The sequence below is a fragment of the Vicugna pacos genome, chromosome 10, assembly GCF_048564905.1.
Source record: "Vicugna pacos chromosome 10, VicPac4, whole genome shotgun sequence".
In the NCBI taxonomy this organism is placed as follows: Eukaryota; Metazoa; Chordata; class Mammalia; order Artiodactyla; family Camelidae; genus Vicugna; species Vicugna pacos.
Window position 1 is genome coordinate 58,160,667 of NC_132996.1, and position 27,740 is coordinate 58,188,406.

The 27,740-nt window shown below is 39.8% G+C and overlaps 1 protein-coding gene across 1 annotated transcript in view; it reads left to right on the plus strand.

Moving 5' to 3' along the window:
• Positions 1 to 379: 379 nt before the first annotated feature.
• Positions 380 to 27,740, plus strand: part of ALKBH3 (alkB homolog 3, alpha-ketoglutarate dependent dioxygenase) — a 32,082-nt gene continuing 4,721 nt past the window's right edge. Inside the window, exons 1-8 of the mRNA XM_006212326.4 lie at positions 380 to 513; positions 2,162 to 2,310; positions 2,695 to 2,798; positions 3,603 to 3,637; positions 6,101 to 6,148; positions 7,663 to 7,766; positions 9,352 to 9,440; positions 15,502 to 15,711. Coding sequence (XP_006212388.1) covers positions 2,232 to 2,310; positions 2,695 to 2,798; positions 3,603 to 3,637; positions 6,101 to 6,148; positions 7,663 to 7,766; positions 9,352 to 9,440; positions 15,502 to 15,711 — 669 coding nt within the window. The 5' untranslated portion in view covers positions 380 to 513; positions 2,162 to 2,231. The remainder of the gene's footprint in view (positions 514 to 2,161; positions 2,311 to 2,694; positions 2,799 to 3,602; positions 3,638 to 6,100; positions 6,149 to 7,662; positions 7,767 to 9,351; positions 9,441 to 15,501; positions 15,712 to 27,740) is intronic.

Consider the following 27,740-nt stretch of genomic DNA (forward strand, 5'->3'; position numbering starts at 1 on the left):
TCCCCCAATGCCTTCGCCCTTCCGCCAGCCCCACTGGGACTCAGTCGCTCTTTCCGCACAGACCAAAGACGCGGGCGCTTGCTCGTCTCCAGTAGCGGCTGTGGGGGAATGACGTTCCCCGCCAGAGCGGGGCGAGGAGGGACCTCGGCCTAGGAAACACGTCGTCATCCCCACCTTCAATATATCCCGGCCCTCGGGGGCTCCACCGCACCCTCAAACCTTGCGCTCCCCTCCGATCCCAGCCCTCCCATCGGCACCTTCAGCGACTCGGCACTCCGGGCTCAGGGTACGCTGACCTGCCCGGATCCCAGGTGGTGGCGCCGGAAGCGGCCGCGGCGGCGCGTGACGTCAGAGGAAGTGCCCGACGACGCGGCCTGTGGTTGGGAGTTGCTGGAGTTGGTACCCGGCTCTCAAGGTTCCCTGGAGCGCGGGCGGCAGCGGAGCAGGCCGGGGACGTCTGGATTTGCTTCAGAACGGGCGGCTTTGAACCTGCACGCCCGGCTCCGTGGGCAGGTGCGGCTGGCCGGCTTGCGGCTGAGTGGTCGGGGGCTGCGAGTGTGAGGACCGCCCCTGAGGTCCCTTCCTGAGCGACCTCCGGGACCTCGTTTAGGACCTCCCGGAAAGGAAGGGTCTAAAGGGTCTAAAATAGGGAGAGTTGCTAACCCTTATTGAGGGGAACAGGCTTTTTCACCTGCGAAGATCCGCACTTCGACCGTGGGAGAGGTATTGGTTCCTCTGCCTGCAGAGGAAAATACAGGCTCAGAGAGGTGAAGTCATTTGCCACAGGCCATGTCTCTGCGAAGTGTCACATCTGGATTCAAAGCTGCCGCCAGAGCCCTTGCTCTGCACTGCAGCAGTATTCTCGTGTTTTATTTGGGTAAAGAATCCCGGGTTGGAAGGTGGGATTACTTAGTTTCTGGCACTCCGGGAATTCAGTAGGCCCAGAATGGGGTTCTGCTATCTGTATTTTCAACAGCCCTACCGTGCATGTAATCCATCGCTCCCCTGTGAACACAACAAGAGTGATTTGTCGTGCTAAGCTTTTAAGGCCTCAATTGAGAGAAAATGCCGAACGAGGGCTTCTACAGATCTTGTGGGGCTGAAGAGGTTGTATTTGAGTCTGCCACTAACTTTTGGGGCAGATGGCAGCCTCTGTCCTCTTCCCACCTATTAAATGAGAAGACTTACATACTTAACACTTGGGGGGATTTGTTAAACAGATTCCTGGGTTCAGCTTAGTTCTTTGGAATCAGAAGTTCTGGGAGTGGGGCTGAGAATCTGTAGGCTAAGCAACCCATAAAGCGAGCCTGTTATCTTTGAGAACTTCACATGTGAGGCTGTCCTAAACCCATGAAGAAACGGACTTTAGGTTCGCAACAGATGGCCAGTACCTCCCCTGCCCCCCACCCCCGGCTTTTTGGTAGCTGTATATTTTTGCTCCTGTATTTGCTGTGGGCTAAACTTTTATTGGCAGAAATGTCAAGTTAGTATTACTGGCCATTATGAGGTGGATTTTTTCATCCGCTGCAAACTGGAACTTAATAAAATTTGAACGGTAATCTACCTACTCTTGATTTCCTGAGTGACACTAGGTGAGCCACTTAACCTTGTAGTCCTATATTTACCTGCTTATCAACATCTCCTACAATGCCTGTTACAAAGACAAAACACCTGTATCCAGCCTACATCAGATCTTCTGAGTCAGGCCAGGGGTGTTTTTAACAAGCTTCCATGGAAGTTTGTTGCAGCCAGTGATAACGGGATATGGAAATACCCTGGGAAACTGAGTCCTAGCCTATTTCTGAATGTTGACGTAGGTGGAGTATTACAGTTTTCTTGTGTTCTGCTCTTGGGGGACTATTAAGAGTATTGTAGTTTATGATAGACCTTGCTTTTAGCATTTTTTAATGCTTATTTTCTTGTGAATGAAGTCAAAGTACTGTGATAAGATGAACACTGCAAAAGGTACACATTGAAAGCAACATCCCCAGTGACTTAATAGGCTCCTTGAGTGAGATGTTGTGATGACAGAAGTTGATTTTATATAGAAGCTCTGATTGCTTTTGAGCCATCTTGTCTGTCTGAAAGGATTATAATTACCCCTTGGTGGTCCAAGCTCACACAACCTCAACTAAACACATCTTTTTTTTTTTTTACACAGGTACCATCGTGTGGTTTGAATCAGAAATGAAATCTTCTGAAAGCTAAAAGCAGAAGCCTTTTTGGTCAACATGGAGGACAAAAGACAGCGAGCCCGAGTGCAGGGAGCCTGGGCTGGCCGTGCTAAGAGCCAGGCCATTGCTCAGCCAGGCAAGAACCTGTGGGATCTCGTGTGCGTGCATGTGTGCGTGCATGCGGACCTGGACAGGCATCATCCTCCTTTTGTATATCCCTTTGCCCTTTATAGTGGACACCCATTTCAGTGGATGGTAAGGAATTATTTAAAATGTAGCTGGTTATTTTTTTTCTGATTATGTTGTCAGTGAGCTAAGGGTTGATCTTTAGTGTTCCTTGTGTTTAGTCACTATTCTCGAACCTTTCACTGTGTGAGTTGAGATCTTTGATTGATTATACTAATTTCTAGATGTCATAGAGGTGTTCTCCAAGTGAATTTCATTGGTCCTTGCTCAGCAGGGGGTGAGGAGAGCAGACTTCTTCCTGGTTTGAGTCTCCTCTCTCTCTCTCTTGCTTCAGCTACCACTGCTGAGAACCATCTCCAACAGAGACCTGGTCAGACCTGGACGAACAAGGAGCATCATCTGCCTGGAAGACACTTTGTGTTCAAAGAACCCCAGGAGGTAAACTCTTGTTTCTTCTTCAACAGTAACAGAGATTTATTTATAAAAGCAGTATTTACACACCAGATACTCAAATAGTAACAATAAATTTGCTGATAAAGGGAGAGTTGAAAGGACTGTAGTAATAGTGAAATGTAGAGCATCAGCTCCTTCGTATGTCTGAGGATTCTTTGTAGTTTGCCCCCAATTTATAGGCATATGTAATTCCCTTTTTTTGGCATGGAGGCATACCATAACTAGAGATTAGAGGATATACCTTGACTAGCACCTGCATTAGTGAGCTAAGTTCTAACAATCCTAAAATATGCTAGATATCTCTGGAATTGGATTGAAATTTCAGCTACTACAATGCCTGATTTTTTTTTTTTTAGCTTTTTTTTTCCACTGGGAGAACTGTAAGAATGGGTGAAGATTCCCTGTTTTAATAACACGTGAAAAGCTAAAAATCAGACATCTTGTTGTAGAAATGATTGTATAAATAATGATTAAAACCCCTTATTTCATAATGTATCTTCTATTTTTAAAAATCCCCTATAAAGAAGGTTTTTCCAGTGCTGCTGGCTGCTGGGAAATGGATTAATTCTAATTTTGTCATCTTTCACTGCTCTTAAGTAACAGTGAAGTAGTTTTAAGAAGAACAGAAACAAGAGTTTCTGGTGGGTTAGTAAGAGCTTAGGATGAAAAAGGGATAGTTCTAAACATGATTTTTTTGACTGGAAATGAGAGGATGTGGTAATCCTGCAAGTAAGCCTCCCTGAGGATTGGGAATCATGTCAGAAATAAGACCCGGCTGTTTCCTTGCAGGTGGTACGCAGAGCCCCAGAGCCACGAGTGATCGAGTAAGTAATTTGCTGCCCTCCTGAAACTATTGGAGAGCCGAGGATCTTTCCCTCACGTTGATATTTCCATCTGGAAGAGATAACAGCCCAATTAGTGTCTAAATTTTAGGTTGGGATTTTCCTGTCTCAGATGTCTTTAAAGTTGGTCTTTTGAGAAGCCTTTCTGAATTTGCTGATGGTGTGGAAAATGCAGCAAGATATCTGTACGTTAAACTCTGACTCTCATGTAGATTTCCTGACCCTATTTCACCTTGTATCTGTGGACAGTAAACTAAAATACCTCTAGGTAAAGACAGAGAGGGATTTTTCCTGAGTCATGGAAACATGGCTCTTTGAAAAACCTTTAGGTACCATTTTACTAGCGATGCTTTTGAAAACTGCTAAAAATCTAGATGATCTTACAGTTCATTTAGTAAAACCACATAATTGTTCCAGAGCAGTTAGATGATAGTAAGCATTTCTCTTGTATTGATCTGCATCGAAAACATTATTTTCCAAAATTGATGAAAGGTGCTTTGGCTCCTCTTTTCCTACTTCTCGGTTTCCATCTGATGCAGGTAAATTATCAGTAGAAAGCGTCCTTTTATTTTAGTAAATTTGTATTATGTGTATATTATTGCTCATGAGCAATCTGTTAAGCTGTTTGGTTGTTTGCAGGCTGACTTGTGTATCTTAGAAAAATTTGAAACTAACAAATGTCATCATACTTTCAGAGAGGCTATGTAGTTGTGGCCTTGCCATTAGTTAGCTTTGTAACTAGTCCTTAGGTAAGTTATTGCCATCTCTCTGGACTTTTGTTTCCTTGTCTATAATATTAAGGGTTTGGAGTATATCACTTAAGACCCAGTCTGGTAGCTCTAATAGTCTTTGATTGTTTTGCAAATGCCCATGTGATACTGCCTCCATTAGTGGTGAAGAGAAGAAACAAAACCACGAAACCTGTTACAAGATACAGATGGGACATCTAGGTTGAAAAAATGGATAATTGTTAATTCACAAGTCAGAAAAAAAATGACAGGACTCATTCCTACTTGACCCTGGGGTCTGTTCTGTTTATCTAAAGTTAGCTATGTTAGATTTTTTTAATAGTCAGAAATGTCCTTACATTTGAGGTGAGCCATATTCTAAATGTGGCCCAAAATATATCACACTGAAACATTATATTCACACTCTGAGAAACTTTATAGGCAACATGTTTTAAAATGTGATAAATGTTTATGACAATAACTGCCTACATTTTGGCTCAGAGTAGCTCACACACCTTCCTGAGAGCCCTGCTCAGAGATCATGAGCTATTAACTCGTATGGTAAAGGGTGATGTAAATACTCTCCCTTTATATTATTTTCTATAACTTATCTGTATCTGAAAAGGGTCTGATACAATTCTCTTGACTGAGGCACCTGTCTAGTCTGGGTCACTTTTCTCACCACAGTGGGTCATAGACCTCACCATCCTGCCCGTCTGAAACAGTTTTGTACTTTTGCACATTTGGTTGACTTCAGTAGTCTTTTTACTGCTCATCTATTATGTGCTAGGCACTAGGAAACAGAGTTATAACCCATTTCTACCCACTTAGGAGCTCACAGTCTAGTAAATGAAATATACATGTAATGAGATACATTATAATCCTGAATATCATGAAACAGTAGACTTGCAAGTAAGGTGTAGTGATAGCTCAGAGGATGCGATAGTTAACATTAGTTGCCTGGATTACAGGTCAGGAAAGGTTTAGAGAAGTGATGCTGAGCTGAAATTTTGAAGGATAAATTAGAATTTTCCACTGGACCAAAGCTGGGGGTGGGTTGAATTGGGGGTGCTGAATGGTGGGGAGGCATCCCAGCATGTAGAAAATCATGAGGTTAGAAACATAGGGTATATTCAGGAGATTCTAAGCAGTAATTACTGCTGGAGGATGATGAGTCCATGGGAACTGTCAGGAGGTAGAGCTAGGTCATGGGGACCTTGAATGCAATGCTGAAAAGTTCATGGGGAGCCTTTGAAGGACTTTAATCAAAGGAGGAACCTCATTAGACATGAATCTTTGAAAGCAACAGAAGCTCAGAGCCCTGAAGTGTACTTGCTTCTGTTTAATGTATCTATTCCAGAGTCTCCAAGGGGGTGCTCTATTTGGCACTCCTTCATATGATAGATTCCTGTACCAATCAGCCTGAATTACGGGTGAAATATAAAGGGATAGAACCAGAATTTATTTTATCCTTATTTTCATCTCCATGGCCTGATTTTGTCAGGATTCTATTCCCAGCGCCTTTAATGATGTACCACCATCTTGCCCTTTATCTCAGTGGTAGAGGAAAGCAGAGTTGTGTCTCCCTCATAGTGAATGATTTTGGTGAACTGGGACTTTGGGAACTCCAAAGGACAGCCCTTCCTTCTGCTCCATGGAGTGTATTGTTTTATCTTATACTAACAAGTCTGTGTTCATTGTTTTTTTTTTTTTTTAGTAAAGAGGGTGTGTATGAAATCAGCCTGTCACCCACAGGCATGTCTAGGTAAGTGAATCCTCTCACTAGAAAGATTCTATAATTATCACTGAGTTATAGTCTCTTAAAATAGTCTACTCCCTTGCTTAAAGTAGGAAACTTCTGCTCCTTAAATCCTTGGGGAGCAGATATTTGGTAATATCTCCTTTTATACAGCATTTCTAGCTTCAAAACATTTTTATTGCCTCTCTGTCAGATACAGTAACTATTACTTCCCCAGTTTTTCAGATGAGGAAATGATGTCCAGGGAGATTGAGTACTTTTTCCTAGTGCTACATAATAACTTAATGTTAGACTTGGGTCTAGCCTCAACTTCTGTGCTATGAATGATACATTATATTATTATTACATTGTTACTACATGTATTATTAATCATACATTATATATAATACATACTGTTATATTATATTGCTACATAAGGTTAGAGTTTAACAAAATTAAAGCATATATGATTTAGAGTGTATTAAGCGTTAGTCATTGTTTAAAAACATTTTGAAAGCATCACCTTAATGTATGTCACTATAAAATAATAAGACATTTAAAACAAAATCAAAACTTATATGTCTAAATGAATTGCTTAGATGAGTTTCTGTCAGAGTTGGAAGTCTCTTTAATTATAGTCCAATGGCGCTGCCATTGTTAAAACTTTTAGGAACCTTCCGTTTAAAGTAAGTTTAATACTCTTACAAGAAAACCAGTTGCATTATTTTGGTCATATCTGATTGTTAACTTGGTATGGCTTCAGGAGAGCTTTGGCTTTTTCAGTCAAATCATTATGCTGTATACCATAAACTGTATGTCAGTTATATCTCAGTAAAACTAGAAAAAAGTAATAATTCAGATTCAATCATTTTTAATTGGGCAACTGGTTAAAATTAATTAATAAATTACTTGTTATACTGATAAAAAAAAATCAAATGCACCTTCAAAGAGTGAAATTTTACTACCAATAAGACTGTTGAAGAGACTGTTCCATGGGGTTTTGGAACATTTCTTAAGATATCCAAAACAATTTTGAGCTGACTTGGCATTGTTGAAATATGTGTATATTCAATGAGAGAAAGAACCCTCCTTTGGATATATTTATTTTGATACAGTTATAAATGATTGCTTTCCCTACAATTGGCATCGTCTCAGAAGACTACCAATTGCTAAAATAACACAGGGCCAAGCATTTTATTAGTTATTCTACTTTTCACAGTGACCCTGTGAGGTAGAGATCATCTTTGTGTTACAGATGGGGAAAACCAAGATTTAGAGAGGTTAGGTAACTTGTCTAAGGTTTCACAGCTAATAAGTGCTGGGACAGTATTTGAACCATGTCTGTAAAAGGCATCATGTACCTCCTTCATTGCTTCTTTTATTTGTCTTAACATGAAAGAGGTTTATTTTATATCCGGAGCATTGTAACTTTGTCTACCCACGAAAGGAAGCAGATCAGATTAATTTTCTCTGCTAATGGTTAGAGTCTAATCCATCTTTTCCTGTGTTCTGTAGTTAATAACTGCTCTTTCTGCATCAAGGGTGTGTTTGTATCCTGGCTTTGTTGACTTAAAAGAAGCCAACTGGGTATTGGAACAGCTTTGTCGGGATGTTCCCTGGAAACAGAGGACCGGCATCAGAGAGGGTAAGTAGATCTCCGAGATCACGGTTGTTGCCGCCTGGTCTCCCTTTCTGGAATGTTTTCCAATGCGATTGCCTCTTTGTACCACAGCCAGTCTTAAACAGAGATTCAAAACCTAATTGGAACCCTGAGGATTTAGCCAGTCAGAGGGGACAGGGAAGAATGTTCCTGGCAGGAGAAACAGCTGGTGTTTCTCAGAAAGTGACGGGAGATGAGAGTTCAAGGAACCAAAGAAGTTTGTTTGGCTGAACTGTGGTTGACATGTTTATCTCCATTTGTGTTTGTTCACTATTTATTACCTCAAATGGTGCCAACTTTCCTCTTTCTTCATAGAAACTTCCAGAGCTTTCTTTTTTCTGATTCTACTTGGCATATGTTCTTTTGCAACCCTTCTTACCAGCTTTTTATTCTCATTTTAGTTTCGCTATTAGAGCCCAGTCTCCTTTAGCTTCAGCATCTGTAGTGTTCTGAGTTTGTCAAGATTACCCGACTTGGAACAGGCTCCTAAGCCACAGTGCCTGCTATACCAGAGATGGTCACTGGGGGGCGTCTGTGCTTTAGCATAGAATTTCCTTTCTGGCACAATGAATTTAAATTTTCTGTAGAGAAAGAGGCAAAGTATACTGGCATCATTTTTGCAACTCAGGCATCAGGATGAGAGTCAGCTCTTTCAGCATAGCCTTCTCCTGATTCCCAGCAATTTCTACATGGGGGCTTTTGGTTACAGGCTTGACCACGATTACTAACTCTGTCTTTCAAAGTAATTGTTAATTTTAAGCAAATTACTTTAACAAAAGTTAAATACTTTTCTGATCCTTGACTTTCTGATCTATAAAATGGAGCTGATAATAATACCTATCTTATAAGGTTGTTGTGATAATTAAATGAGGTAATGCATGCTAAGTACCTAACAGAATGTCTGGTACATAGTAAGCTTTCGATGAATGTTAGCTGCTTTTATTTTTATTGTTCTTATTGTTGTAGTGGTTGATACCATTTGTAGGAAAAATAGCAGATCTGTGGGTAACTTCCTCTCTAAATAAATAAATCAAAAACTTCTGGCTGAAATCAGCTACATGCTGTGGTTGGTCAGAGTACTTTTTTTTTTCCTTTTTTTCTCATTTGGAATCGAGAGGCCTTTTATAATGGTGGCACCTGGGTGAACAGTTTGTCTTGTTTCTTGCATGGACATTGGTGCCACAAGTTCCTACTTACAAGGGTTCAGACTCCATATCCTGCATTTTAGGCTCTCCCTAATCTGAACCCTTCGGTTCTGCTGTGTGACTCCTTCACTCTTGTTTATGTCATCACTGACACGAGTAAGTCACATGCGTTCTCACCTCAGAACTTTGCCCACACTGTTTCTGCCAGTGTACCTTCTCTTGTCCTCCTCCTTTTGGCTGTAACCGTTCTGCTCCTGAAATCCCAGCCCTCTCTGGAAGTGGAGCTTTTCGTCAGAGCCCATCCTTACTCTTCCTTTGTATTCCTCATAGCTTCTTAAACATTGCAAAGGCATGGTGGTAGTACTCAGTAGGTACACCTTAAAGAGCGTTAAACCGTGTCAAAGGCCCTGTATTTTCTTTCTTAGATGTAACTTACCAGCAACCAAGACTTACAGCATGGTATGGAGAACTTCCTTACACTTATTCAAGAATCACTATGGAACCAAATCCTCACGTATGTTGGAATGTTGTTGTTGGTATGGTTTTATAGACTATGTACTGTAAATGTAGAGTACTGTAAAATAACAGTAAGTTACCTTGCAAAGCTGCATGATGGTTCCTAGTTCAAAAAATCCTCTGGGTTCAAACACTGAGTCTTGGTGCTTATCACCCTTGATGTGCTTTTGATGTATGGATGAACTCAGAGGATGAGGAAAAAAAAAAAAACTGGAACTGGAGTAAACTAGACTCAGACTCGAGGATTTCAGAAAAATGAATCATTTCTTTTCCTAATCTCTCCCTTCCCCAAGCTTTTCTGGCTGCAGCCCTTCTGCGTATATCCTGGTACACATTTGCTGTGGGGCCAAATCGTTACGACTGGCCAGTGAGGTCAGAATGTTTTCTTTTCATTTCTCAGGCTCTTTTGCCATTTGTGAAAAAATTGGGTGCTTTTCTTGTTGACTTTGTATTCATTCTATGGCTGCAGTTCTCAGACTTCTAACTTATCATGCTTTGGCTTGTTTTCACTGCTTCTTTTGTTTTTAAAAATTTCCATGACAGACAGAGAGATTCTCGTATATAAATTAAGCTTGTCCAGATGATGGAATTAAGATCCAAGAAATAGCTCTCTGTTTAGTCCCTGGCATCTTGCTTTTGGCAAATAATATTATGCTTTATTAAAAGAGACTTTGAAGAAAATGGAGTTCTGCTTATGGCATTGGAATAAAGAGAAATGTGACACATTTAGAGCTTCTAGTAATTTGTAATCATAAACCACAATTTTACTAAAATGTTTGGGGATGAAATATTGACCAGAGGGAACACGACTTTTTCACACCAGGAGATAGCTGTATGCTTTGGGCCCTATATGGCTGCGTTTAGAATGTAACCCAGGGAAATGCTGAGACCCTTTATATTTGAGGTTGATTTGGACACATGAAGAGAAACATGAATTAGGCCAATCCAGCAGAGACTGCTGGCCATGTTTCTGTCAGAATTAGTTTATCTTCTTGTCAACAGTCTTAGCAGAGAAGTTAAGGATTAAACAGTCTGTGGGGGAGAAGTTCTTTCTTATTCATTCTAGTTAATCTTTTAAAACAGGATTTCTTAACCTTGGTGTTACTGACATTTTGGGCTGGATAATTCTTTGTTGTTGGGGTTGTCCTGTGCATTGTAGGGTGTTTAGCAATATCCATGACTTCTGCCCACCAGATGCCAGAAGCACCCCTCACCCAGTTGTGACAACCAAAAATGACTCCTGACACTGCCAGACATCTCCTGGGGGGCCAAACTGCCCGTGGTTGAGAACCACTGCTTTACCATAAACACAAGGCACATAAGATCTGCCGAGTAGAGTGGCCACTTATGCTCGGGGACATTTTGACAACTCTTCAAAAGAATATTTTAAATGACAATCCTTTTCTTATAATGTAAGTGATATGTGTTTATTATTGAAAATTTAGAAACTACAGATAAGCATGAAGAATATTAAAATTTTGAGTAATCCTTCCACCCGACATTTTGGTTCCAGTCTTTTTTTATTTTAGGCAAATACATGTAGAGTTTTTCTATTAAAAATCAAATCAGTTATGTATATACTACGTTTCATTTTACTGTATCATTAGCATAGTTTAGTAACATTAAATATTCTCTTACAACACTATAGTTAACAGATACGTAGTAGTCCCTAATTTATTCACTCAAGCCTCTTTGGTTGGATATTAAGATTGTCAAATTAGAGTTCTTTAATTTGAATTTGACTGGCTCATAACTTTGTATTTATTGCTAATAGACTTAGTTTATATACTATCTTGAACGAAATAAAAGAGATGCCCCTTTCTCAGATTTTTTTAAGGGAGAATTCACTAATGTGTGTATATATGTGTTGGTGGTACTAGATTAATTCTAAAATTGTTACTACCTCAAGCTTCATATCCCATGGCACAGGAGCAGTTTCAATCACAGGTTATTAAACTTTTTAGTTTTTGTTCAAATTGAATCTTATATGAACCCAAAGTATGAAAATAAATGAGTTCTTGACCAACTGGCAGTCCCACCAGCTTGGTCTCTTTTCTCCTGCTGTGATTCCTGAGGCTTCCCTGTGGTACCCAGGACTCTACAAAACACTGTTTGAAATCCACTGAATAGGTCCCTTTACTTTTGTGATTCATATTTTCTCATACTCTTTTCCTCAAATGTCTTTTAAGGATAGAATGTCTTCACTGAACAGTGAGATGACGCTGAATTTTAATTTAGACGTTCAGTTCTGAGGGATCTGTATATAGAGTATTGGTTGGAGAGTCTAAATTAATCCTCTAGTTCATTATTCCCTTTTTTCTCCTTTTCTCCTTACTTCACCACCAAAAATAACCAAGAAAAAATATATACCCACTTAGAAATATAATGCAAACTTGGTATTATCACAGTGCTCAGTCCCTAAGCAAGTCAGGGGAGTGTTAATTAGTTTCTCGTCACATTGCCGAAAAGCTATCATCCTTCTTTACATTCTTGTGTTTCTTGTTAACTGTATAATTCTAGCATCTGATCTTTACCTCCATGAAGATAAGCTTAAAGCTATGAAATAAATAGGAAATACAGCTTGCTAACATTATTGTGGAATTTCACTTTGAAATTTATTCTCCTGAACATAGGTTAGTTTAATAACATTTGTTTTATTGATCTCAGCTTTGTTTGTTGTCATTGCTGTTTATTTTTAAAAATCTTCTGCTTAGAGGAGCTGAATAGACATTTTCCCAAAGACATACAGATGGACAACAGGCACATGAAGAGAGATGCTCAGCATCACTAATTATCAGGGAAATGCAAATCAAAACCTCAGTGAGACATCACCTCACATCCACTAGTATGGCTGTTATCAAAAAGGCAAGGGATAACAAATGCTGGTGAGGATATGGAGAAAAGGGAGCCCTCATACATTGTTGGTGAGAATTTAAATTGGTGCAACCACTGTGGAAAACAGTATGGAGATTGCTCAAAAAAATTAAGAATAGAGCTACCATATGATCCAGCTATCTCACTTCTAGTTATTTATCCAAAGAATAAGAAAACACTAATTTGAAAAGATATGTGCACCCCTGTGTTCATCACAGCATTATTTAAAATAGCCAAGATATGGAAACAACCTAAGTGCCCATCAATGGATGAATAAAGAAGATGTGGTATATATATATAAATGGAATAGTACTCAGACTTATAAAATGAAATTTTACCATTTGTGAGAACATGGATAGACTATTAGGCTAAGTGAAATAAGTCAGTTGGAGAAAGACAAATACTATATAATTTCATTTCTATGTAGAATATAAAAAACTAATGAACAAAATAAATGAACAAACCAAACAGAAACAAGCACATCGATACAGAGAGCAGAGTAGTGGTTACAGAGGGGAAGGGGCAGGGTGGAAGGCAAAATGGATAAAGGGGATCAACTATATGGAGATGGATGGAAACTGAATTTTTGGTGGTGAGCACACTGCAGGGTATTTAGAGGTAGAAATATAATGCTGTACACATGAAATTTATATAGTGATATAAACCAGTATTACTTCAAATAAATAAATAAATAAATAAATAAATACATTTTAAAAAATCCTCTACTTAGAATGTAATGCTACTATTCATAACAAGGAATGCCAGCTTTTACCATGATTTCCATATCAGAGCAAAGTTGAGTGATTCCCGCATGTGCTCCCTGAAAGTTCTACGTGACAGTAATCATGGGATATACCTGATAATACTATGCTTTCCTTTGCTGAACATCCATTCCTTCACTACCATACATAGAACATGGACTTTTAAGGGGTTCTCTAAATTAGTAGTTCTTAAAGTAGAATCTGGATCCCTGGAGGAGATCCATGAAATGCTTTTTGGGAATCCACAAGGTCAAAGTTATTTTTATGATAATACTAAGACTGGGTGACATTTTCATTGTGTTGAATTTGCACTGGTGAACAAAAGTAATGGTGGCTAAAACTGCTGGCACCTTAGCATGAGTCAAGGCGTTGTCACCAAACTGTACTAGTAATCATTATTTTCTTTACTCCATGTACTTCCAGTTTTTAAAAAAAAAAATGCTAGTTTCATTTGAGAATGTCCCTTGATGAACCAATAAACATTATTAGTTTTATAAAATCTTGATCTTTTTAAATAGTTCGATGAAATGGAAAGTATGCATAAAGCACTCCTGCTGCAAACCGAGTTTGATGGTTGTTGAGAAAAAACTTTGTATGATTGTTTAAGCTGTAAGCTGAACTAGCTGCTTTCATCATGGACCATTTTACTTGGAAGAACAACTGACAAGACAAACTAGTTATTCAAACTTGAGTATTCAGCAGACATTTTCTCATAAGTGAATGAAGTATCACTTCTAGGAAAACAATGGACAGTGTTTGTTACTAGTGATAAAAGTTGAGGTTTCTAGGAAATATGAATTTTGGAAAAATAAATTTTCCAGTAAATGAATTTTGGAAAAAGTCACATCCACCATCTTGAGCCTGACCACTTCCCTTTACTTAGCTTTTTCTGAAGAGATCGGTGGTCACATTAATGGAGATGATTTTCTGGTGTTGTATAATGAAATGTGTCAACAGTTAAGAAGATCTGTATAACTCAATGAACCAGTGTTTTCCAAATGACCAATGCTGAATGTCACAAGTCATGCAAGATTGGAAGATCCATTCAAAGTGCAAGCTGGATCTGTGGATTTAAATGTACAAATAGGAAAAGTTTGTTGATAGGATTTCAGATTCCACATTGCATTTAACCTTTAAGAAATCAGTACTTGTTGAGTTTTGGTATAATATTAAAGAATATCTACAGTTATTCGAAAGGGCTATGAAAGACGCCTCACTTTTCTAACTACGTATCTGTATAAAGCCAATTTTCTTCTTATACTTCAATAAAAACAACATATTGTAACAGATTGAATGCAGAAGCAGATATTAGAATCAAGTCTCTTCTGTTAAGCCAGACATTAAGGAGATTTGCAAAATAGCACCACTCTTCTCACCAATTTTTTGTTTTGGAAGTTAGTTAATTTTCATTAAATAATATTTTTTGACATATAATGAGATGGTTATTTTTAAAATGAATTAACCGATAATTTTAATTTTTCTCAGTTTTAATTTTTAATATGGTAAATATCACAGCTGTAACCCATATGAATAGAAATTCTTTGGAGTCTTCAAAGATTTTTTGATAGTGGTGTGAGAACCACTGTTCTACAGGAAACTCTGTAAAGTGCTTGAGATTTCTTGGAGGCAAGACAGAGAACTCTAACAAGAACCAATATGAGCTATTCTGCTTATAGCTCCCAAGTACAACCTAAGGTCATAGCTTCCTAAAGCATAGGTGGCAAGACAGTGAGTTCCAAATATAAACCACGTGAGTGAACTCAGTGCTCAGGAGGCAGGGCTGTGGACTCTGCGTAAATCTTCTGTAGTTCACAGCCGTGTTATGATTCCATCCTGTAGAGGGTTTTTCCTCTTCAAGTTCTGTTTTTAGGAAGTTAACCAATGTGGAAATTAATATTAAATATCTTTTTTAAAAGGCAGTTCTGCCATTCATGGTAAAATAGGGATGGAACAGAGGGCCACCCAGCAGGAGAGTGGTTTCATTCTGCAGACTTCAGTCTGTATCTGCTAACTCTTGGTGGCCTGTCAGCTGTGGTGGCAAACCAGACTTCCTACTCCACTTGCCACCTCAGTGATTTGCCCTGAGGGCCTTCCCTGGATATGTTGACAGTTGCTTCTTTGTGAGGGTCATGCTTTTAACATGGCGAGGATGAGATGGATGAATAGGCCTGGTTATCGTGGCATTACTATACCAAATTTAATACCTTAATAAAATTGCAGAGGTCAACTTGCTTCAAAATAGAAGTCATGGAAGGGAATTAAGCTACTCTTCTAGCCTTTTGTTTATGCATTTCAAGTGGTTTGCCTATTCAGTGCCCCAGTTTATAACGTGACTGATTTTGCGCTTTTTGTTTTCCCACGTGGTTGCCACCTTGTGTCTTACGTGAACCATCTCTGCCCCTTTTCTTGGCCTGTTGATTGCAGTGGCATCCGGTGCTGCTCACACTAAAGAACCAAATTGAAGCGAACACGGGCCACACCTTCAACTCCCTGCTTTGCAATCTATACCGGAATGAGAAGGACAGCGTGGACTGGCATAGCGATGACGAGCCCTCGCTGGGAAGGTGCCCCATCATCGCTTCACTCAGTTTTGGTGCCACACGCATCTTTGAGATGAGGAAGAAGCCCCCACCAGTGAGTATCCTCTTTATTTATTTTATGTTCTTCCTGCCTCCTGATATTCTGTGAAAAAAATTAAGCTGCTGAAAATCTTCTGTTTTCAGATTTAGGGGACAGGAGTACATGTTTTGTTGATGAAACGTTTTCAACTGATTGCTTACCCCGTGGTTGACTTTGACTTCCAAAGAGGCCATTTATTCATTTAGTGATGCAACGGAAGTTGCCTGCCTTGTGCCAGGTGCTGGGGGTTCATTTCCATTGGTGGAAAGGACAGACACAGTCCTTGTCCTCCTGGAGATGGCGGGAGAGAGAGATATTACTAAGTGTTCAAGTTAATTGGAATTATGGTGAATGCTAGGAAGGAGGACTTACAAAGGGAAGGTTCAAGCTAGAGGAGCCAAGAAGGGAAAGGAAGGAGACTGAAGGAAGGTGCCCCTGAAGAAGCCTTTATTTTGTGTTCTTCATGGCAGGGTTGCCTCTTTTCTGTGAGGGAGCATCGCATACATCCTCCCTGCCTTCTTAGCCTGCTCCTGAAATCCAGATGAATCCCTGATTCTTTCAGAGAGAAGAAATTCAAACCAGATTATCAGAAAAGTGGTGACTAAACTATATTTATCTTAGCTCTTAGTCTGTATTACATTTGAGGGTTACAAGGGCTGTTAGTTCTTTTGAATCAACAAGTGTAGAACTTTAAGACTAAGATATATAGAAAGATAGTAGGAACGTTAAGAAAAGAGCAAACCTCTACCAAATTGTCTATTTCCAGGGTTTGTGTCTTTTTCTAACCAGGATTCCTAATCATTCAGCTTACAACATTAAACAAGACACAGTCATTGTGGAAGGTCTGCAAGGCTGTGTTTTGAGTATGACCTAATCCAGACCATGTAATTATCAGGCAGTCAGTGCTCATGTCTGTTCTTCATCAGATATTCTGACTTGGGCTGTTTTCCTGACATCTGTTTGGGTTTCCAAGCATGGTATTTTGAAGCATATTGTGTTGTTTTGCATTTATACCATTAAGCACCTTTTGCTGGTGTATTTTCCATTGACTGAGTTTTCTTTGCTTTTGTTTACCCAGAAATTTGGTCTATGTTAGTGGGGGATTGTCAGTTGCCCGTGACTTTCTGAGTGAACTTGCTCCATGAGCACTTTGAGTAGCCTTCACAGTTTCATTGGCAGTCAGCCCTCTCCTGTACCAGAGAGTACCACTTAAGAAGCAGGCTCCCCAGCTTTGGTCATATTCTTTTTAGTTATGGTTATGTTTTCATATGCAAGCTTCTACTCAGTTAAATCCCAGGTTCACACATGTGAAGAATTCCTCCCACCCTTCATAAGTCCCCCGTTACATGAGTAGCAGAGAAACACCACGTGTCTCATTTTAAAGTTTAGACCCTCTTCTCAAGCCAGACATACAAACACCAACTTTTTGCCAGGCATGATCCTGGGAGCTGGGGCTATAGCAATGAGTAAGTAAGAGGAAGTCAGCTTTCTCTCTGGAGCTCGGGATCTAGCACATGCTAGTACTTGGCCTTCCTTCTGGAGTTATCCTGCTGTCTTTTTGATTGGCAGGTAAACTAGTATATCCAGTATAATCTTGGGTATAATCCTAGTCTCTCGTTCTTTGCAGTTATCTTCTTTGTTGCCAAGTATTTGAATGTTTGGTTACTGCTTCTTTACACACACATATTCACCACCATTACCACCATCCCTTTTTAAAAACATTTTTGGCCTATTTATAGATTGGAAGCTTAAGAATTCCCAACACATGCTTTCTGGATAATTAGTTTTACTGTACAAGCAGTTTCCAACTATTAAGCATTAACAATGTTCTGGTGCCCAGAATGCCCCCATTCCTTTTCCCCTCGAGGTAGCTGAAGGTCTTCATTTTCTCATATTAAAACATTATTTATGGTGATCAAGAGCTTTTCCTTGGTAATACAATTCAGTTATGTTATAGATTAATTTGTGGATGGAGAATGTAACTACCACATAGCATTATTTCTGAGGGTAACTATTTGGAACAAAATCTCTGTGTAAGAGGGAGATTGATATATTTACTGAAGATTTGTCTTCTCAAGGCTTTTTAGAGTCTATTTTGGTGAACATGAGTGAAAGCACAGGCCATGAAACACTAAAAATGTGGTTACGTCCCTTTAATTGTCTGCCAGTAGCAGGGGAATCTATACTATGACTACGGTAGCTGATTTGATGAAAATACAGATCTGACGAGTAAGAAGTCTGTCTGAGATCTTGAAACAAAGTTGGCTAAGGAAACACATTTGGGAAGAACTATAAATGTGTCAGTACCTCAGGTACTAATTTTTGGCTTCCTGAATAGTTTAACTATGATTGGATTTGGTGCAACTTTATATCCCTTCAATTCTGGCTTTTGTTTAAGATGGGGAAGTTGAAGGTTAATATATTTGAAATTATAATCATGCATTAGTGAATACAGTTTAAAATTTTCCCCAGAACCTATAAATTCCATTCTTGGATAAACAAGACCCAGGTTTAAACTTTCAGGAAGATTTCTTCAAGTTTCTTTAACAGATTTTTAAAATCTAGGGCTTCACAAATCTAGCTGACCTAGAAGTGCACAAGCCTTTCTTTGAGTTGACAGCCTTGGAAATGTGTCTGAGAGTACATCATCTTTATCTTAAGATAATGATCCCTTTTCTGAAGGATTGAAAGGAAGTGGTTATTGCAAATCTGTCTCCTTTTCTTTCTAAACTATGGTGAGAACTCCGAGAACATGACTCATGATTCATACAACTCAAGGTAAAAGCATAAATTAGGAAATATAAATTAGGTTGGTCTTCTGTGTGGAATTTGTAGGAGTCTGACTTCCCATAACTCCTAGGACCATATCTTGCTATATGACTATAGATTGTAATTTTGACGTCTGTCAAGACAGTTGGAGTGTGCTGCGGGTTGTGGGTGGGGATCTCTTTCAAAATCTAGTTAGTTTTAACCTATCAGAGGAGAAGGTGACACCTGTTTGACTTGAGTCAAAGTTTCTTATCTAAAGCTGACATAAAAGAATCATGAGATATCCTGTACTTCATTCAACTATGCAGTTTTGAGACAGAAGAGCATCTGTTTTGGGCCACTTTCAAAGAGAAATAGCCTTTTTTTTTTTTTTTAAACATTCAAACTCCTCTACCCCTGCAGCAGCTGTTTGTTCTGCAGTCTGGCACCTGAAGCAGTTCTCTGTAGCTGCCAATCTTCTGGAAGCTGCCCCAGTTCCACACATTTCATTCCTAACAATTTCTCGCTGTGCAGAGCTGGTAAGGAGATCTTTGTTTCCTAAGCACCAGTGACCCTCTGATTCATGCCGTTGACTCAGTCAGCTTCATGCATCCATCGTTCCTGGGATTAACATCGACTCCTCCAAGATGCCAGTCCTTGTCTCACCATCCTCTAGTCCAAGTGCATCAACTCCTGCATTTGATTTTAGAGTCAATTACCATTTCCTTTGGTGATAATAAGGTACTTGAGTGCATAGTATACTTGCCTAATCTTTCTCTTCCGTTCATCCCACCTTTCTGTGAATTCAGTTTAAGGCACCATACCTATCTTCTGTCTTAAGGATATACTGTCTTAAGACAGAAGTAAAGCTCACCAAATATACCTCAGTAGATATTTTTTAGAAACCAAGGGCCTTTTTCATTCTACCGAGCTGGGCTTATTAAAGCTTTTCTACACTCCTGTCCCAAACCCAGTTGTACTTTTCAAACTGTATTGTGTCCCATTATAAAGATTAGTCTGGTTCTTTCCCCAGTATTGCTTTAATTCTATACTGAAAAACAAGCTGGAGAAGGAACTACAAAAGCCATTTGGCAGGCTGCTATTTCTCTGTCGGTTGCCATGGAAACAGTGATGGCTGAGTTGGGGGGTGGGTATTAGATAATAGCAGGAAGTTTGTGATGCGGAGGTTTAGATGCCAAAAGCCTTGTTCTTCTAGAAAATTACCCATGGATAAGTTCTATCCTTCATCATCTGAATCCTGAAAATGTGAGGGGCTTCCATCACCTCAAGGTGATTGAATTGAGGCAAGCCGGCTATTTCTCTAACCATTCCTCTCCCTAGCACCTTCTGAAGGCTGTAAACCCCATTCATATCACCAGAAGAGATGGTTTTAAAACTGCTTGAAATGGTAGAGGCTCTGAGAGTTGCCAGTGAATCAGGGTTCCTAGTGCCTCCCTAGCTAATTGGTTTTTCACACACTGCTGGGAAGAGTGGAATATGAAAAGGTCAGTTTGATCGTAAATACCAGTATTTTTCCAGGACTTTAGAAGAAAGGAGGATATTGGAATCCAAAATAATATAAACCAACTAGCTTAGATTTGAGAACTGGATAAACTAGACTGTAGCATTTCACAGAGCAGTGGCCAAACCACCACCTCAGCCAGCACCCCCACTGCCGCTCTCCAGCCACTCATGCTTCTTAATAGTCCATCTTCAGATCACAGCAGCTGTTCTAAAAAATTATAAGAACTAGTTCGAAGAAATTGTTGATAAACTCATCTCTTTAATATGTACTCTGATGAAATTTAGAAAATCAGGTTTTGTTTCCTGTTTCTGTCACTAGTGTTTGTAAAAAGACCTTATCCACCTCATTTATACTTACTCCTTTATTGTAAATGGGGTTGTTACTTGGTAGCTACTTTATGGGAGTAATAGAAAAGTTTTCCCATGAAAGGTACTATGAAAGTTGTTGCAGTAATCAGTGAATTTTTAAGCTGTTATAAGTGGTGGGTGCTATGGTGGCTTTTCAGATGTGGAAATCGAAAAAGGAAATAAACAGCAAGGAAGCTAACCTCCAAGGTTTCCTTGTCCTGTGAAATGACATTCATTGAGGGAACACAAGGGAGACTCGGGGAGGGTAGTGGCCTGTGGAGTGAGCATTTGAACTCCTGTTTCTAGGGTCATGGTCATGTAATGGTTTGGAGAGAGTGAGTGAGTAAATGAATCTGTACATGTTTAAGCGGACAAAGATAAGTAGTCCTGGTAGGGCCTGAATTATCTGCAGACACGAGATCCTTTGAGAGTTGGAATCATCATTTGCTTCCTTGGGACCTTGTCTCTGGCTAGAATCCATGCCCTGACTGCTGCTGGGAATAATTAATTTTTGCACAGAGCCTCTCAGTTTTGTATTGCTGATAGTACTTTTAGTCTTGGGAGAACAACATTTTCCAAAGTGATCGGTCAAGTTTGTTTGTGCCCTGGTTAGGTATGGGGTCTGCTTGCAAGCTGGACCTTTTTTAAACCTTGTCTCAATAGTAGAGTTTTTTCCTCCACTTTACTATACTCTAAAAATCTATTCCTAAGCCTTCTGGTAATTTTCTCATCTTCCGCAAATCACATTTTCATGCTGTGTAGCTGAGGCGGAAAAGAGCTTAGTGAGTTTGAGGAAGGAGGAGGTCCCTCATGGAGAAGAGTAAGCAAGCCAGGAGAGGGGATGAGAGGGTAGGAGTGGGCAGCGGCCAGATCATGTCGAGAACCAGGAGCCTCAGAAAGGAGTGGATTTTATTTTAAGAACGTTAAGAAGCTATTGAAACGTGTTAAGCAGAAGAGTGACATGATGATTGAAATTTTACAAGGTCAGCTGCTACTGTGTGGAGCTTGTACTAGACAGGAACAAGAGTGGAAGCCAGGAGACCAATTAGGAGGTTGTTATACCTTGTATGTACCTGGGACCAAGGCAGACAAGAGAGGTAGACAGATTCAATGACATGAGCTCAAAGGAGCAAGCATTTTTAAGACAGGCATTGGAATAATGGCCTGATAGTGTTAATGAGTATTGCCTGGTTCTCTGGATATGTGAGATTGATCACCTTCCATAGGAAGGGGTTTCAAACAATTTGGAATCTTCTGGAAGTAGCTAGGTTTTGATTAAGACAAGGAAATAAAGGGAACCTTCAGAGCACGTGAAGTTGTGGATCTAGAGGTCTCTGCTCATCGCTGAGTAGGAATTCCAGCAGACGCAGTGGAAGGGTCAGGGGTAGGGGTTGGGGGGTTATGTCTGATCAGGTTATGTCCCAGTTGGTTTCCGATTTAATGGTTGACTGGAGAACTTATACTGGTTACTGGGGTCAGGCTTCGTGGAGTTTGTTCTCATATGATTTTCAAGGAAGAAGAGCTTTCATTTCTGGTGCTACAATCTTGAGTAGAAGCTCTTTCAAGATAGCAGTTCCTTTAAGTTGCATTTCTTGGGAATATTATAGTACCGAAAGTGGAATCTTCATTACATTAAGTCTTCTGGTTTCAAATGCACATTCAGTGTATTTAGAATAACTACAGAAGTAAATGTAAAGTTAAGCTTATTTAAGAAAAACCCTGGTCCCACCCCCAGTACCATATCAACAACAAATATGAACAGTAAATACCATCAGCAGGTGGTTCACTGTAAGCTGCATTTGCCTTTCACCATGTCCAGTCCAGAAGGAAAGGCAGGAGTCTCCATGCTAGTCTGGTCTGCAGGGCTGTTTTAGATGCGTGCAGAGAGAGCCTCTGCTGCAGTGAACAACAGCGCAGACCTCCCAAACCTGCCTCTGTGAGTGAGTGAGGCATCCTGAGGCCCTGCCTTATTGCACTGTTAAGATCACTCGGCGTGCCTGGTAGAGGGTGATTGATTGCCCGTGCCAGTTCCTCGTGCTTAGCAGTCTCACTCACCTCACCAGAACCTTCCATGCCAAATCCATGCCAAAAATCTGGAAGGAGTTTGATAAAAACCCAGAGATTTGTGTGTGGCAAGTGAGTTCAAAATTGTTTTGAACAGATAACCTCAGTCATTTCAAATCTGTGCTTTTCCAGCTATCCTCCTACTTTGGCAGATCTTATTTCAGAAACAGCTGCTTCTCTTTTTAAAGTAATGTATTTCAGATCAATGTTAAGGATGTGATCATTCAAAGTGTGGTTTAAGTCAGCAAAATAACTCTGTAGAGATGACTTTGTGGGGTCCTCTCTTTACTCTGTTTCCATAATTTCCATAATATGTTTTGTCAGATTTTAAAAATACATTACCACTATGAACAAAAAAGTCCAGCTGTGTTCTTATATTGGAGCTATGGGAACAACTTTGCAGTCGAAAAATAGCTGCAAGCTTAGAGATCCATGCAGCAGTCTAGAAGTCAGCTAGGTTCTCAAGGGCAAGGCAACGCCACAGTTTGATTGGGCAAACAAGCTGAAAGAAATGATTAGAAAATAGGAGGGGAGGACATTATTGGCATAGTCGTAAGTTGGGAGGTAGGGCATCTAACGGGGCAGTGGGTTGCAGGGGCTAAGTGCTATAGCACATGCTAAGTGCTGTAGCACATGCTAGCATTTAGTTTTCAAATATCCTTGCACTCTGCAAAAAAGCCTTGACCGTACCTATCAAGCAGCTCCACCACCAATCTGATTCTTGGACCAGAAAGCTAGGGAAGTCCTTACCCTGTTACCATCTTGAGAAAACCCTTTGCTTAATTTTGCGGACACTCTGACATCTTGTTTTTTCTTGATTTTGAAGCACAAATTCTGGAATAAGTTGCCTACATCTGCAGTTTCCCTTTCCTACAACTTAACTCACTTTTAGAACACCTGGTCTTTGGATCCATCCTCACCACGCTGCTGATAAACTGAGACCGCTGTCCTAAAGGGCATATACACTAGCCTTTTCTCAGTTGTCATTCTCTTCCTTGTAATGTTGGTCACCAGTATCTAACACCTCTCTGCCTAAAACTCAGCCATCTGTTAGCCGCCTTTTCTTTCTCCTGTTAGCTTCTGAAATACTGTATTATCTTAGCTGTTCTCACACTTTTCTCATTGCTACTTCTCTGCCTCCTTTGAGTTTTTTTTTTCTTTACATTCAACCTCTTACATGTGGATATTCAAGATTATCTTTAATTCTGTTATCTTTGTGTGCATTACTTTTTAGGAGATTATGAACTGGCAGTAGATTGTAAACGCCAGATAGGCAAGATCCATTTCTGTCTTGTTTATCATTATGTCCCCAACATATAGCATTCTGTATGTGTGTGTATTTTGGTTGAGTATGTAAATAAATGGGATTTCATTTGTTCTTGTGGCTTCAACCATTTCTTCTTTGGTGAAGCAACTTCCGAGTCTCTTATTTCCAGGTTTGACTTTTATCTCAAGTTCTAGTTATTACTTTATACATGTTCATGAGACATTTCCACTTATAACAGCACATGTGACTTCTAACCTGAAATTGAAAAATTAAATTTATTATTGTTCTCTCAAAAAACTCCACAATTCCACCTGCTCAGAAGTCCATTTATGTTTTTGATCTCATTATTCTCTTGGTTAGGTCTTACATCATAAGTTTGTAAGTTATTTTCAGTTCTTCCTTATTCTCTCATTTAATTGTTTCGGTTCCCAAATCTTCTTTTTTCTTGAAATGTCTCAAAAAATCATCATTTTAACAGTGGCTTCATCCCAGACTCCCTTTACCACATGTCTAAAATATGAAAATGACCTTTTTCCACCTTGATATCCTTAATTCCAGTCTTTTCTCCCTAAGTTCTGATACCCAGATACCAGGAATATTCAGGAATGGCTTCTCTCTCTCTCTCTCTCTTCCTCCTCTCACCTCTCTCCTCCTGCTCCCAAATATTAATTGAGTACCGACTATGTGGCAGATACCATGCTCAACTCCAGGGATACAGCAGTGAATATGAAAAACACCGGGCCTGCCCTCAGGGATGTTGCAGGGACTAGAGAATAATCAAGTGAACAGAGAGACATAATTATAACTTACAGTTAGAGCTGTGAGTTTGGATTTTATTCTAAATGCATTGGAAGTAAATGAGGTTGTGACTTGATCTGGTTTATATTTTTAAGAGAACACTCTGGCTGCTGTGTGAATAATAATTCAGGGAGAGGCAAGAGAAGGAGACTAAATAAAAGGTTTTTTCAGTATTTTTAGTGGGAGACTGCTGATTTGGACTTAGATGGTGGCAGTGGGGAGGAACAAAGTAAATGAATTTGAGGTATGTTTTTGAGAGTGAGCTAGGTTTCTGGCTTGAGCAGTTGGTGGATGGACATGTATTTCCTCAGAGAGAGAAGGAGCAGGGATTTTTGCGTTTGATTTTGCTCTTGTGTAGGGAGGATTTGTAGAGGAAATCAAGAGTTCCTTCTTGTATGTGCTAGGTTTGAGATGCTAGAGACTTCCAAATGTGAAGTAGGACATTGGCTATGAAGTCTAGAGTTCAGATGACAGGCCTGTGCTAGAGATATCATTTGGGAATTGTCAGGACAACAACAATAACAACAGTAAAGAAGAGCATGATAAATAACAAGTGCATAGTACTGGCTCTCTGCCTGGCTTTGTTCTGAGAGCGTCACATGCGGTCCTCCGATAGTCTTGTAAAGTCGGCGCTGCTCTTACCCCATTGTGCAGATGAGGTGGCCAAGGCCCCGGGTTAAATCACTTGCTCCACATGGCATGTTCAACTCTTTGTTGAGTTGAATTGAAACTAATAATCTAGATAATATGTAAAGCTCTGGAATTGCACATTATCGATTCAGGGCAAGAGAATAGAGAAAGAGGAGCAGAGAGCCAAGACTGAGCTCACTGCTTTCATCACTTTGTTCTCCAACTCAGAAGACTCCGTTTGCTTCTACTGGAACAAAGGATAAAATGTGAACTCCTCAGCCAGACTGTCAAATCTTTACATAATCTATGCCCAGCCTACTTTGGTGTCTCACTGTTGTCTGTGATTGCACCATTCTGTTGAATTACCTCTTTACTCCTTAGGTATGCGCTCCACCGTCTCATTAACTTAACTCCTCTCCAGGTTTCAGGGGCCCACTGTAGCCTTGAAGTCTTTCCTGATGTCTCCAGTGCAGAAACTAATAATAGTTATTGCATGTCAAGTGCTTCCTGTGAGCTTAGGGGATGAGAAACAGGTAGAGGGCTTCTACTTTCTTTTGTTTGACCTGTCTGTTCATTTATTTTTTTTTTAAGCATCTTTTAGTAAAAAAGTTGGAAAAATTTTTAGATAAGTAGCTCATCTAGGAGATCAGAGATGGCTTAGAAAGCTAAATGTTTCACTGTTGACCAAGAGCATTAACTTGTGAGCATATCTTGCTTTGAATGGCCTTTTTGGATTGCACTGGGGTCCCTGAGATTAGAATACGGTACTTGTAGTAGCATGTGTGTCCTGAGCTTTCTCTCAGGTACTACCATGCAGAATGGCAAAGAGGAATTAAAGAAGCCCAGCAGATAGCATGTGGCCTTGCTTGGGAGCTTAGAGGCCAGGTGAGACAGCACGACATGGACGTAAAAGAAGGGGTCATGTGGTGGGTCCACCAGCAGCAAAAGTGGGCCACTCTTAAGCTGAATCTGCTGCTCAGACTTGTTTTGTTTATACTCCCCCATGTTTTTAAAGAAACTGAATTAGTTGCTAAAAATGTATAACTCAAGAGATCTCTCGTAAAAGTTCCGCTTATCAGCCTCCCTGGGAAACTGAGAAAATCGGACAATACCAGGGGACCAGTAAGGGCGCTACAGAGTGACTACCACCTATCTGCAGGCCCTGCAGCCACACCCCACTGTGTTGCATGTGGCCCATGCCCCTCGTTTACGCTACTTGTTCGTGTTTGTGACCCTTAGAGTATAGTCAGAGTGCCATGTAATTCAGACAGGAAATATTACAGGATCTCAGAAGGAATAGAGGTCACTTTGGAGGGCACAGTAAAGTGGAAAGAATACAGGTTTTGGAGCCAGGCAGATAGATCTAAATTCACATACTAGCCTGCCTGCCTTCTGCCAGTCTTTTGCCTTAGAAACATACTTTCCCTCCAGCAACCTTTGCTTATAGTAAAATGGAAGCTATCACATCCCTTACAGGGTTGTGGGAGAATTAGCAATACTGTGTACTTATAGTCCCTAATGTGCCTGGCACCTGAGCAGCGTACACCATGGTTGATTGTGTCCAGGAAGTCGAGCAGGATGCCTTGGTTTAAGTACCTGGAAATTGTTATTAAAAAGAAGCCTGAGGTGGGGAGAAAGCCAATTCCAGGTGGATTGAAGAGTTAAATGTAGACTTTTTTTTTAACTAAAAGGAAATACAGTTGTGTATTTAACAGTCCTGAGGATGAGAAAAGACTTTCTAAGCAAAAAGCCGTGAAGGAGAACCAAAGAAAGATCAGCAGATTTGACTCTAAAAGTTTTTGAGCTGCTCTATGTTAAAATCCTAAATGCAGTTAAAAGGCAAAAAGCAAATGAGAAAAATATTTACAGAAAGTATAACAAAGGGAAAATACCTTACTATCTATGGTTACAAATCAGTAAGAACATTTACACCTCATAGAACAGTGGACAAAGGACATAACAGAGTTTGCAATAGAAGAACTGCAAATAGCACATAGACATGTGAAAAAGTGCTGAGCTGGGTAGTAATTAAAGAACTCTGTGTTTGAAGAGTGAGTTACCATTTCTCCCCTAAATTATTTTTCATCACTGTCAATTAATAATGTTTCGTATCGGTGATGTGGCCAGAGGTAGGTACTGTCATATTTTCCTAATGGAATTATAAATTGCCACAGCCTTCTTAAGAAAGCATTTTGGTAGTGTAAATCAAAGTGCCTTGAAGTTTCTCCCTTTGGATCTATATCCTAGAAGTAAACTCAGAGATGTTTTGCACAAAGCTACTGTTTGCAGTAGCTTTTCTTTTCTTTTTTTTTTTTAAATTACTGGTATATAAAAATCTCTGTCTCCAACCATGTGTACCTCACTGCTGTATCTTTAGCAGCATCACAGGGCCTAACATATATAGGTGGTCAAAAAATAATATGTGAGTTTAAAGAAGGAAGGACATGTTCATACAAAGGAATATAATCATATTTTTAAAATACTGTATTATCTAAGATATACAAAATGTTCACAATATAATGTTAAAAATGAAGAGTACACAATTATGCATAAATTCTAGGTGACAGGATTAAAGGTGATTTTTATGTTGTCTTGGTGCTTTTCCTCAGTCATTCAGGACATCTTTATTGATATGTGTGATAAGCATTGAGCACATTTCAAAAGG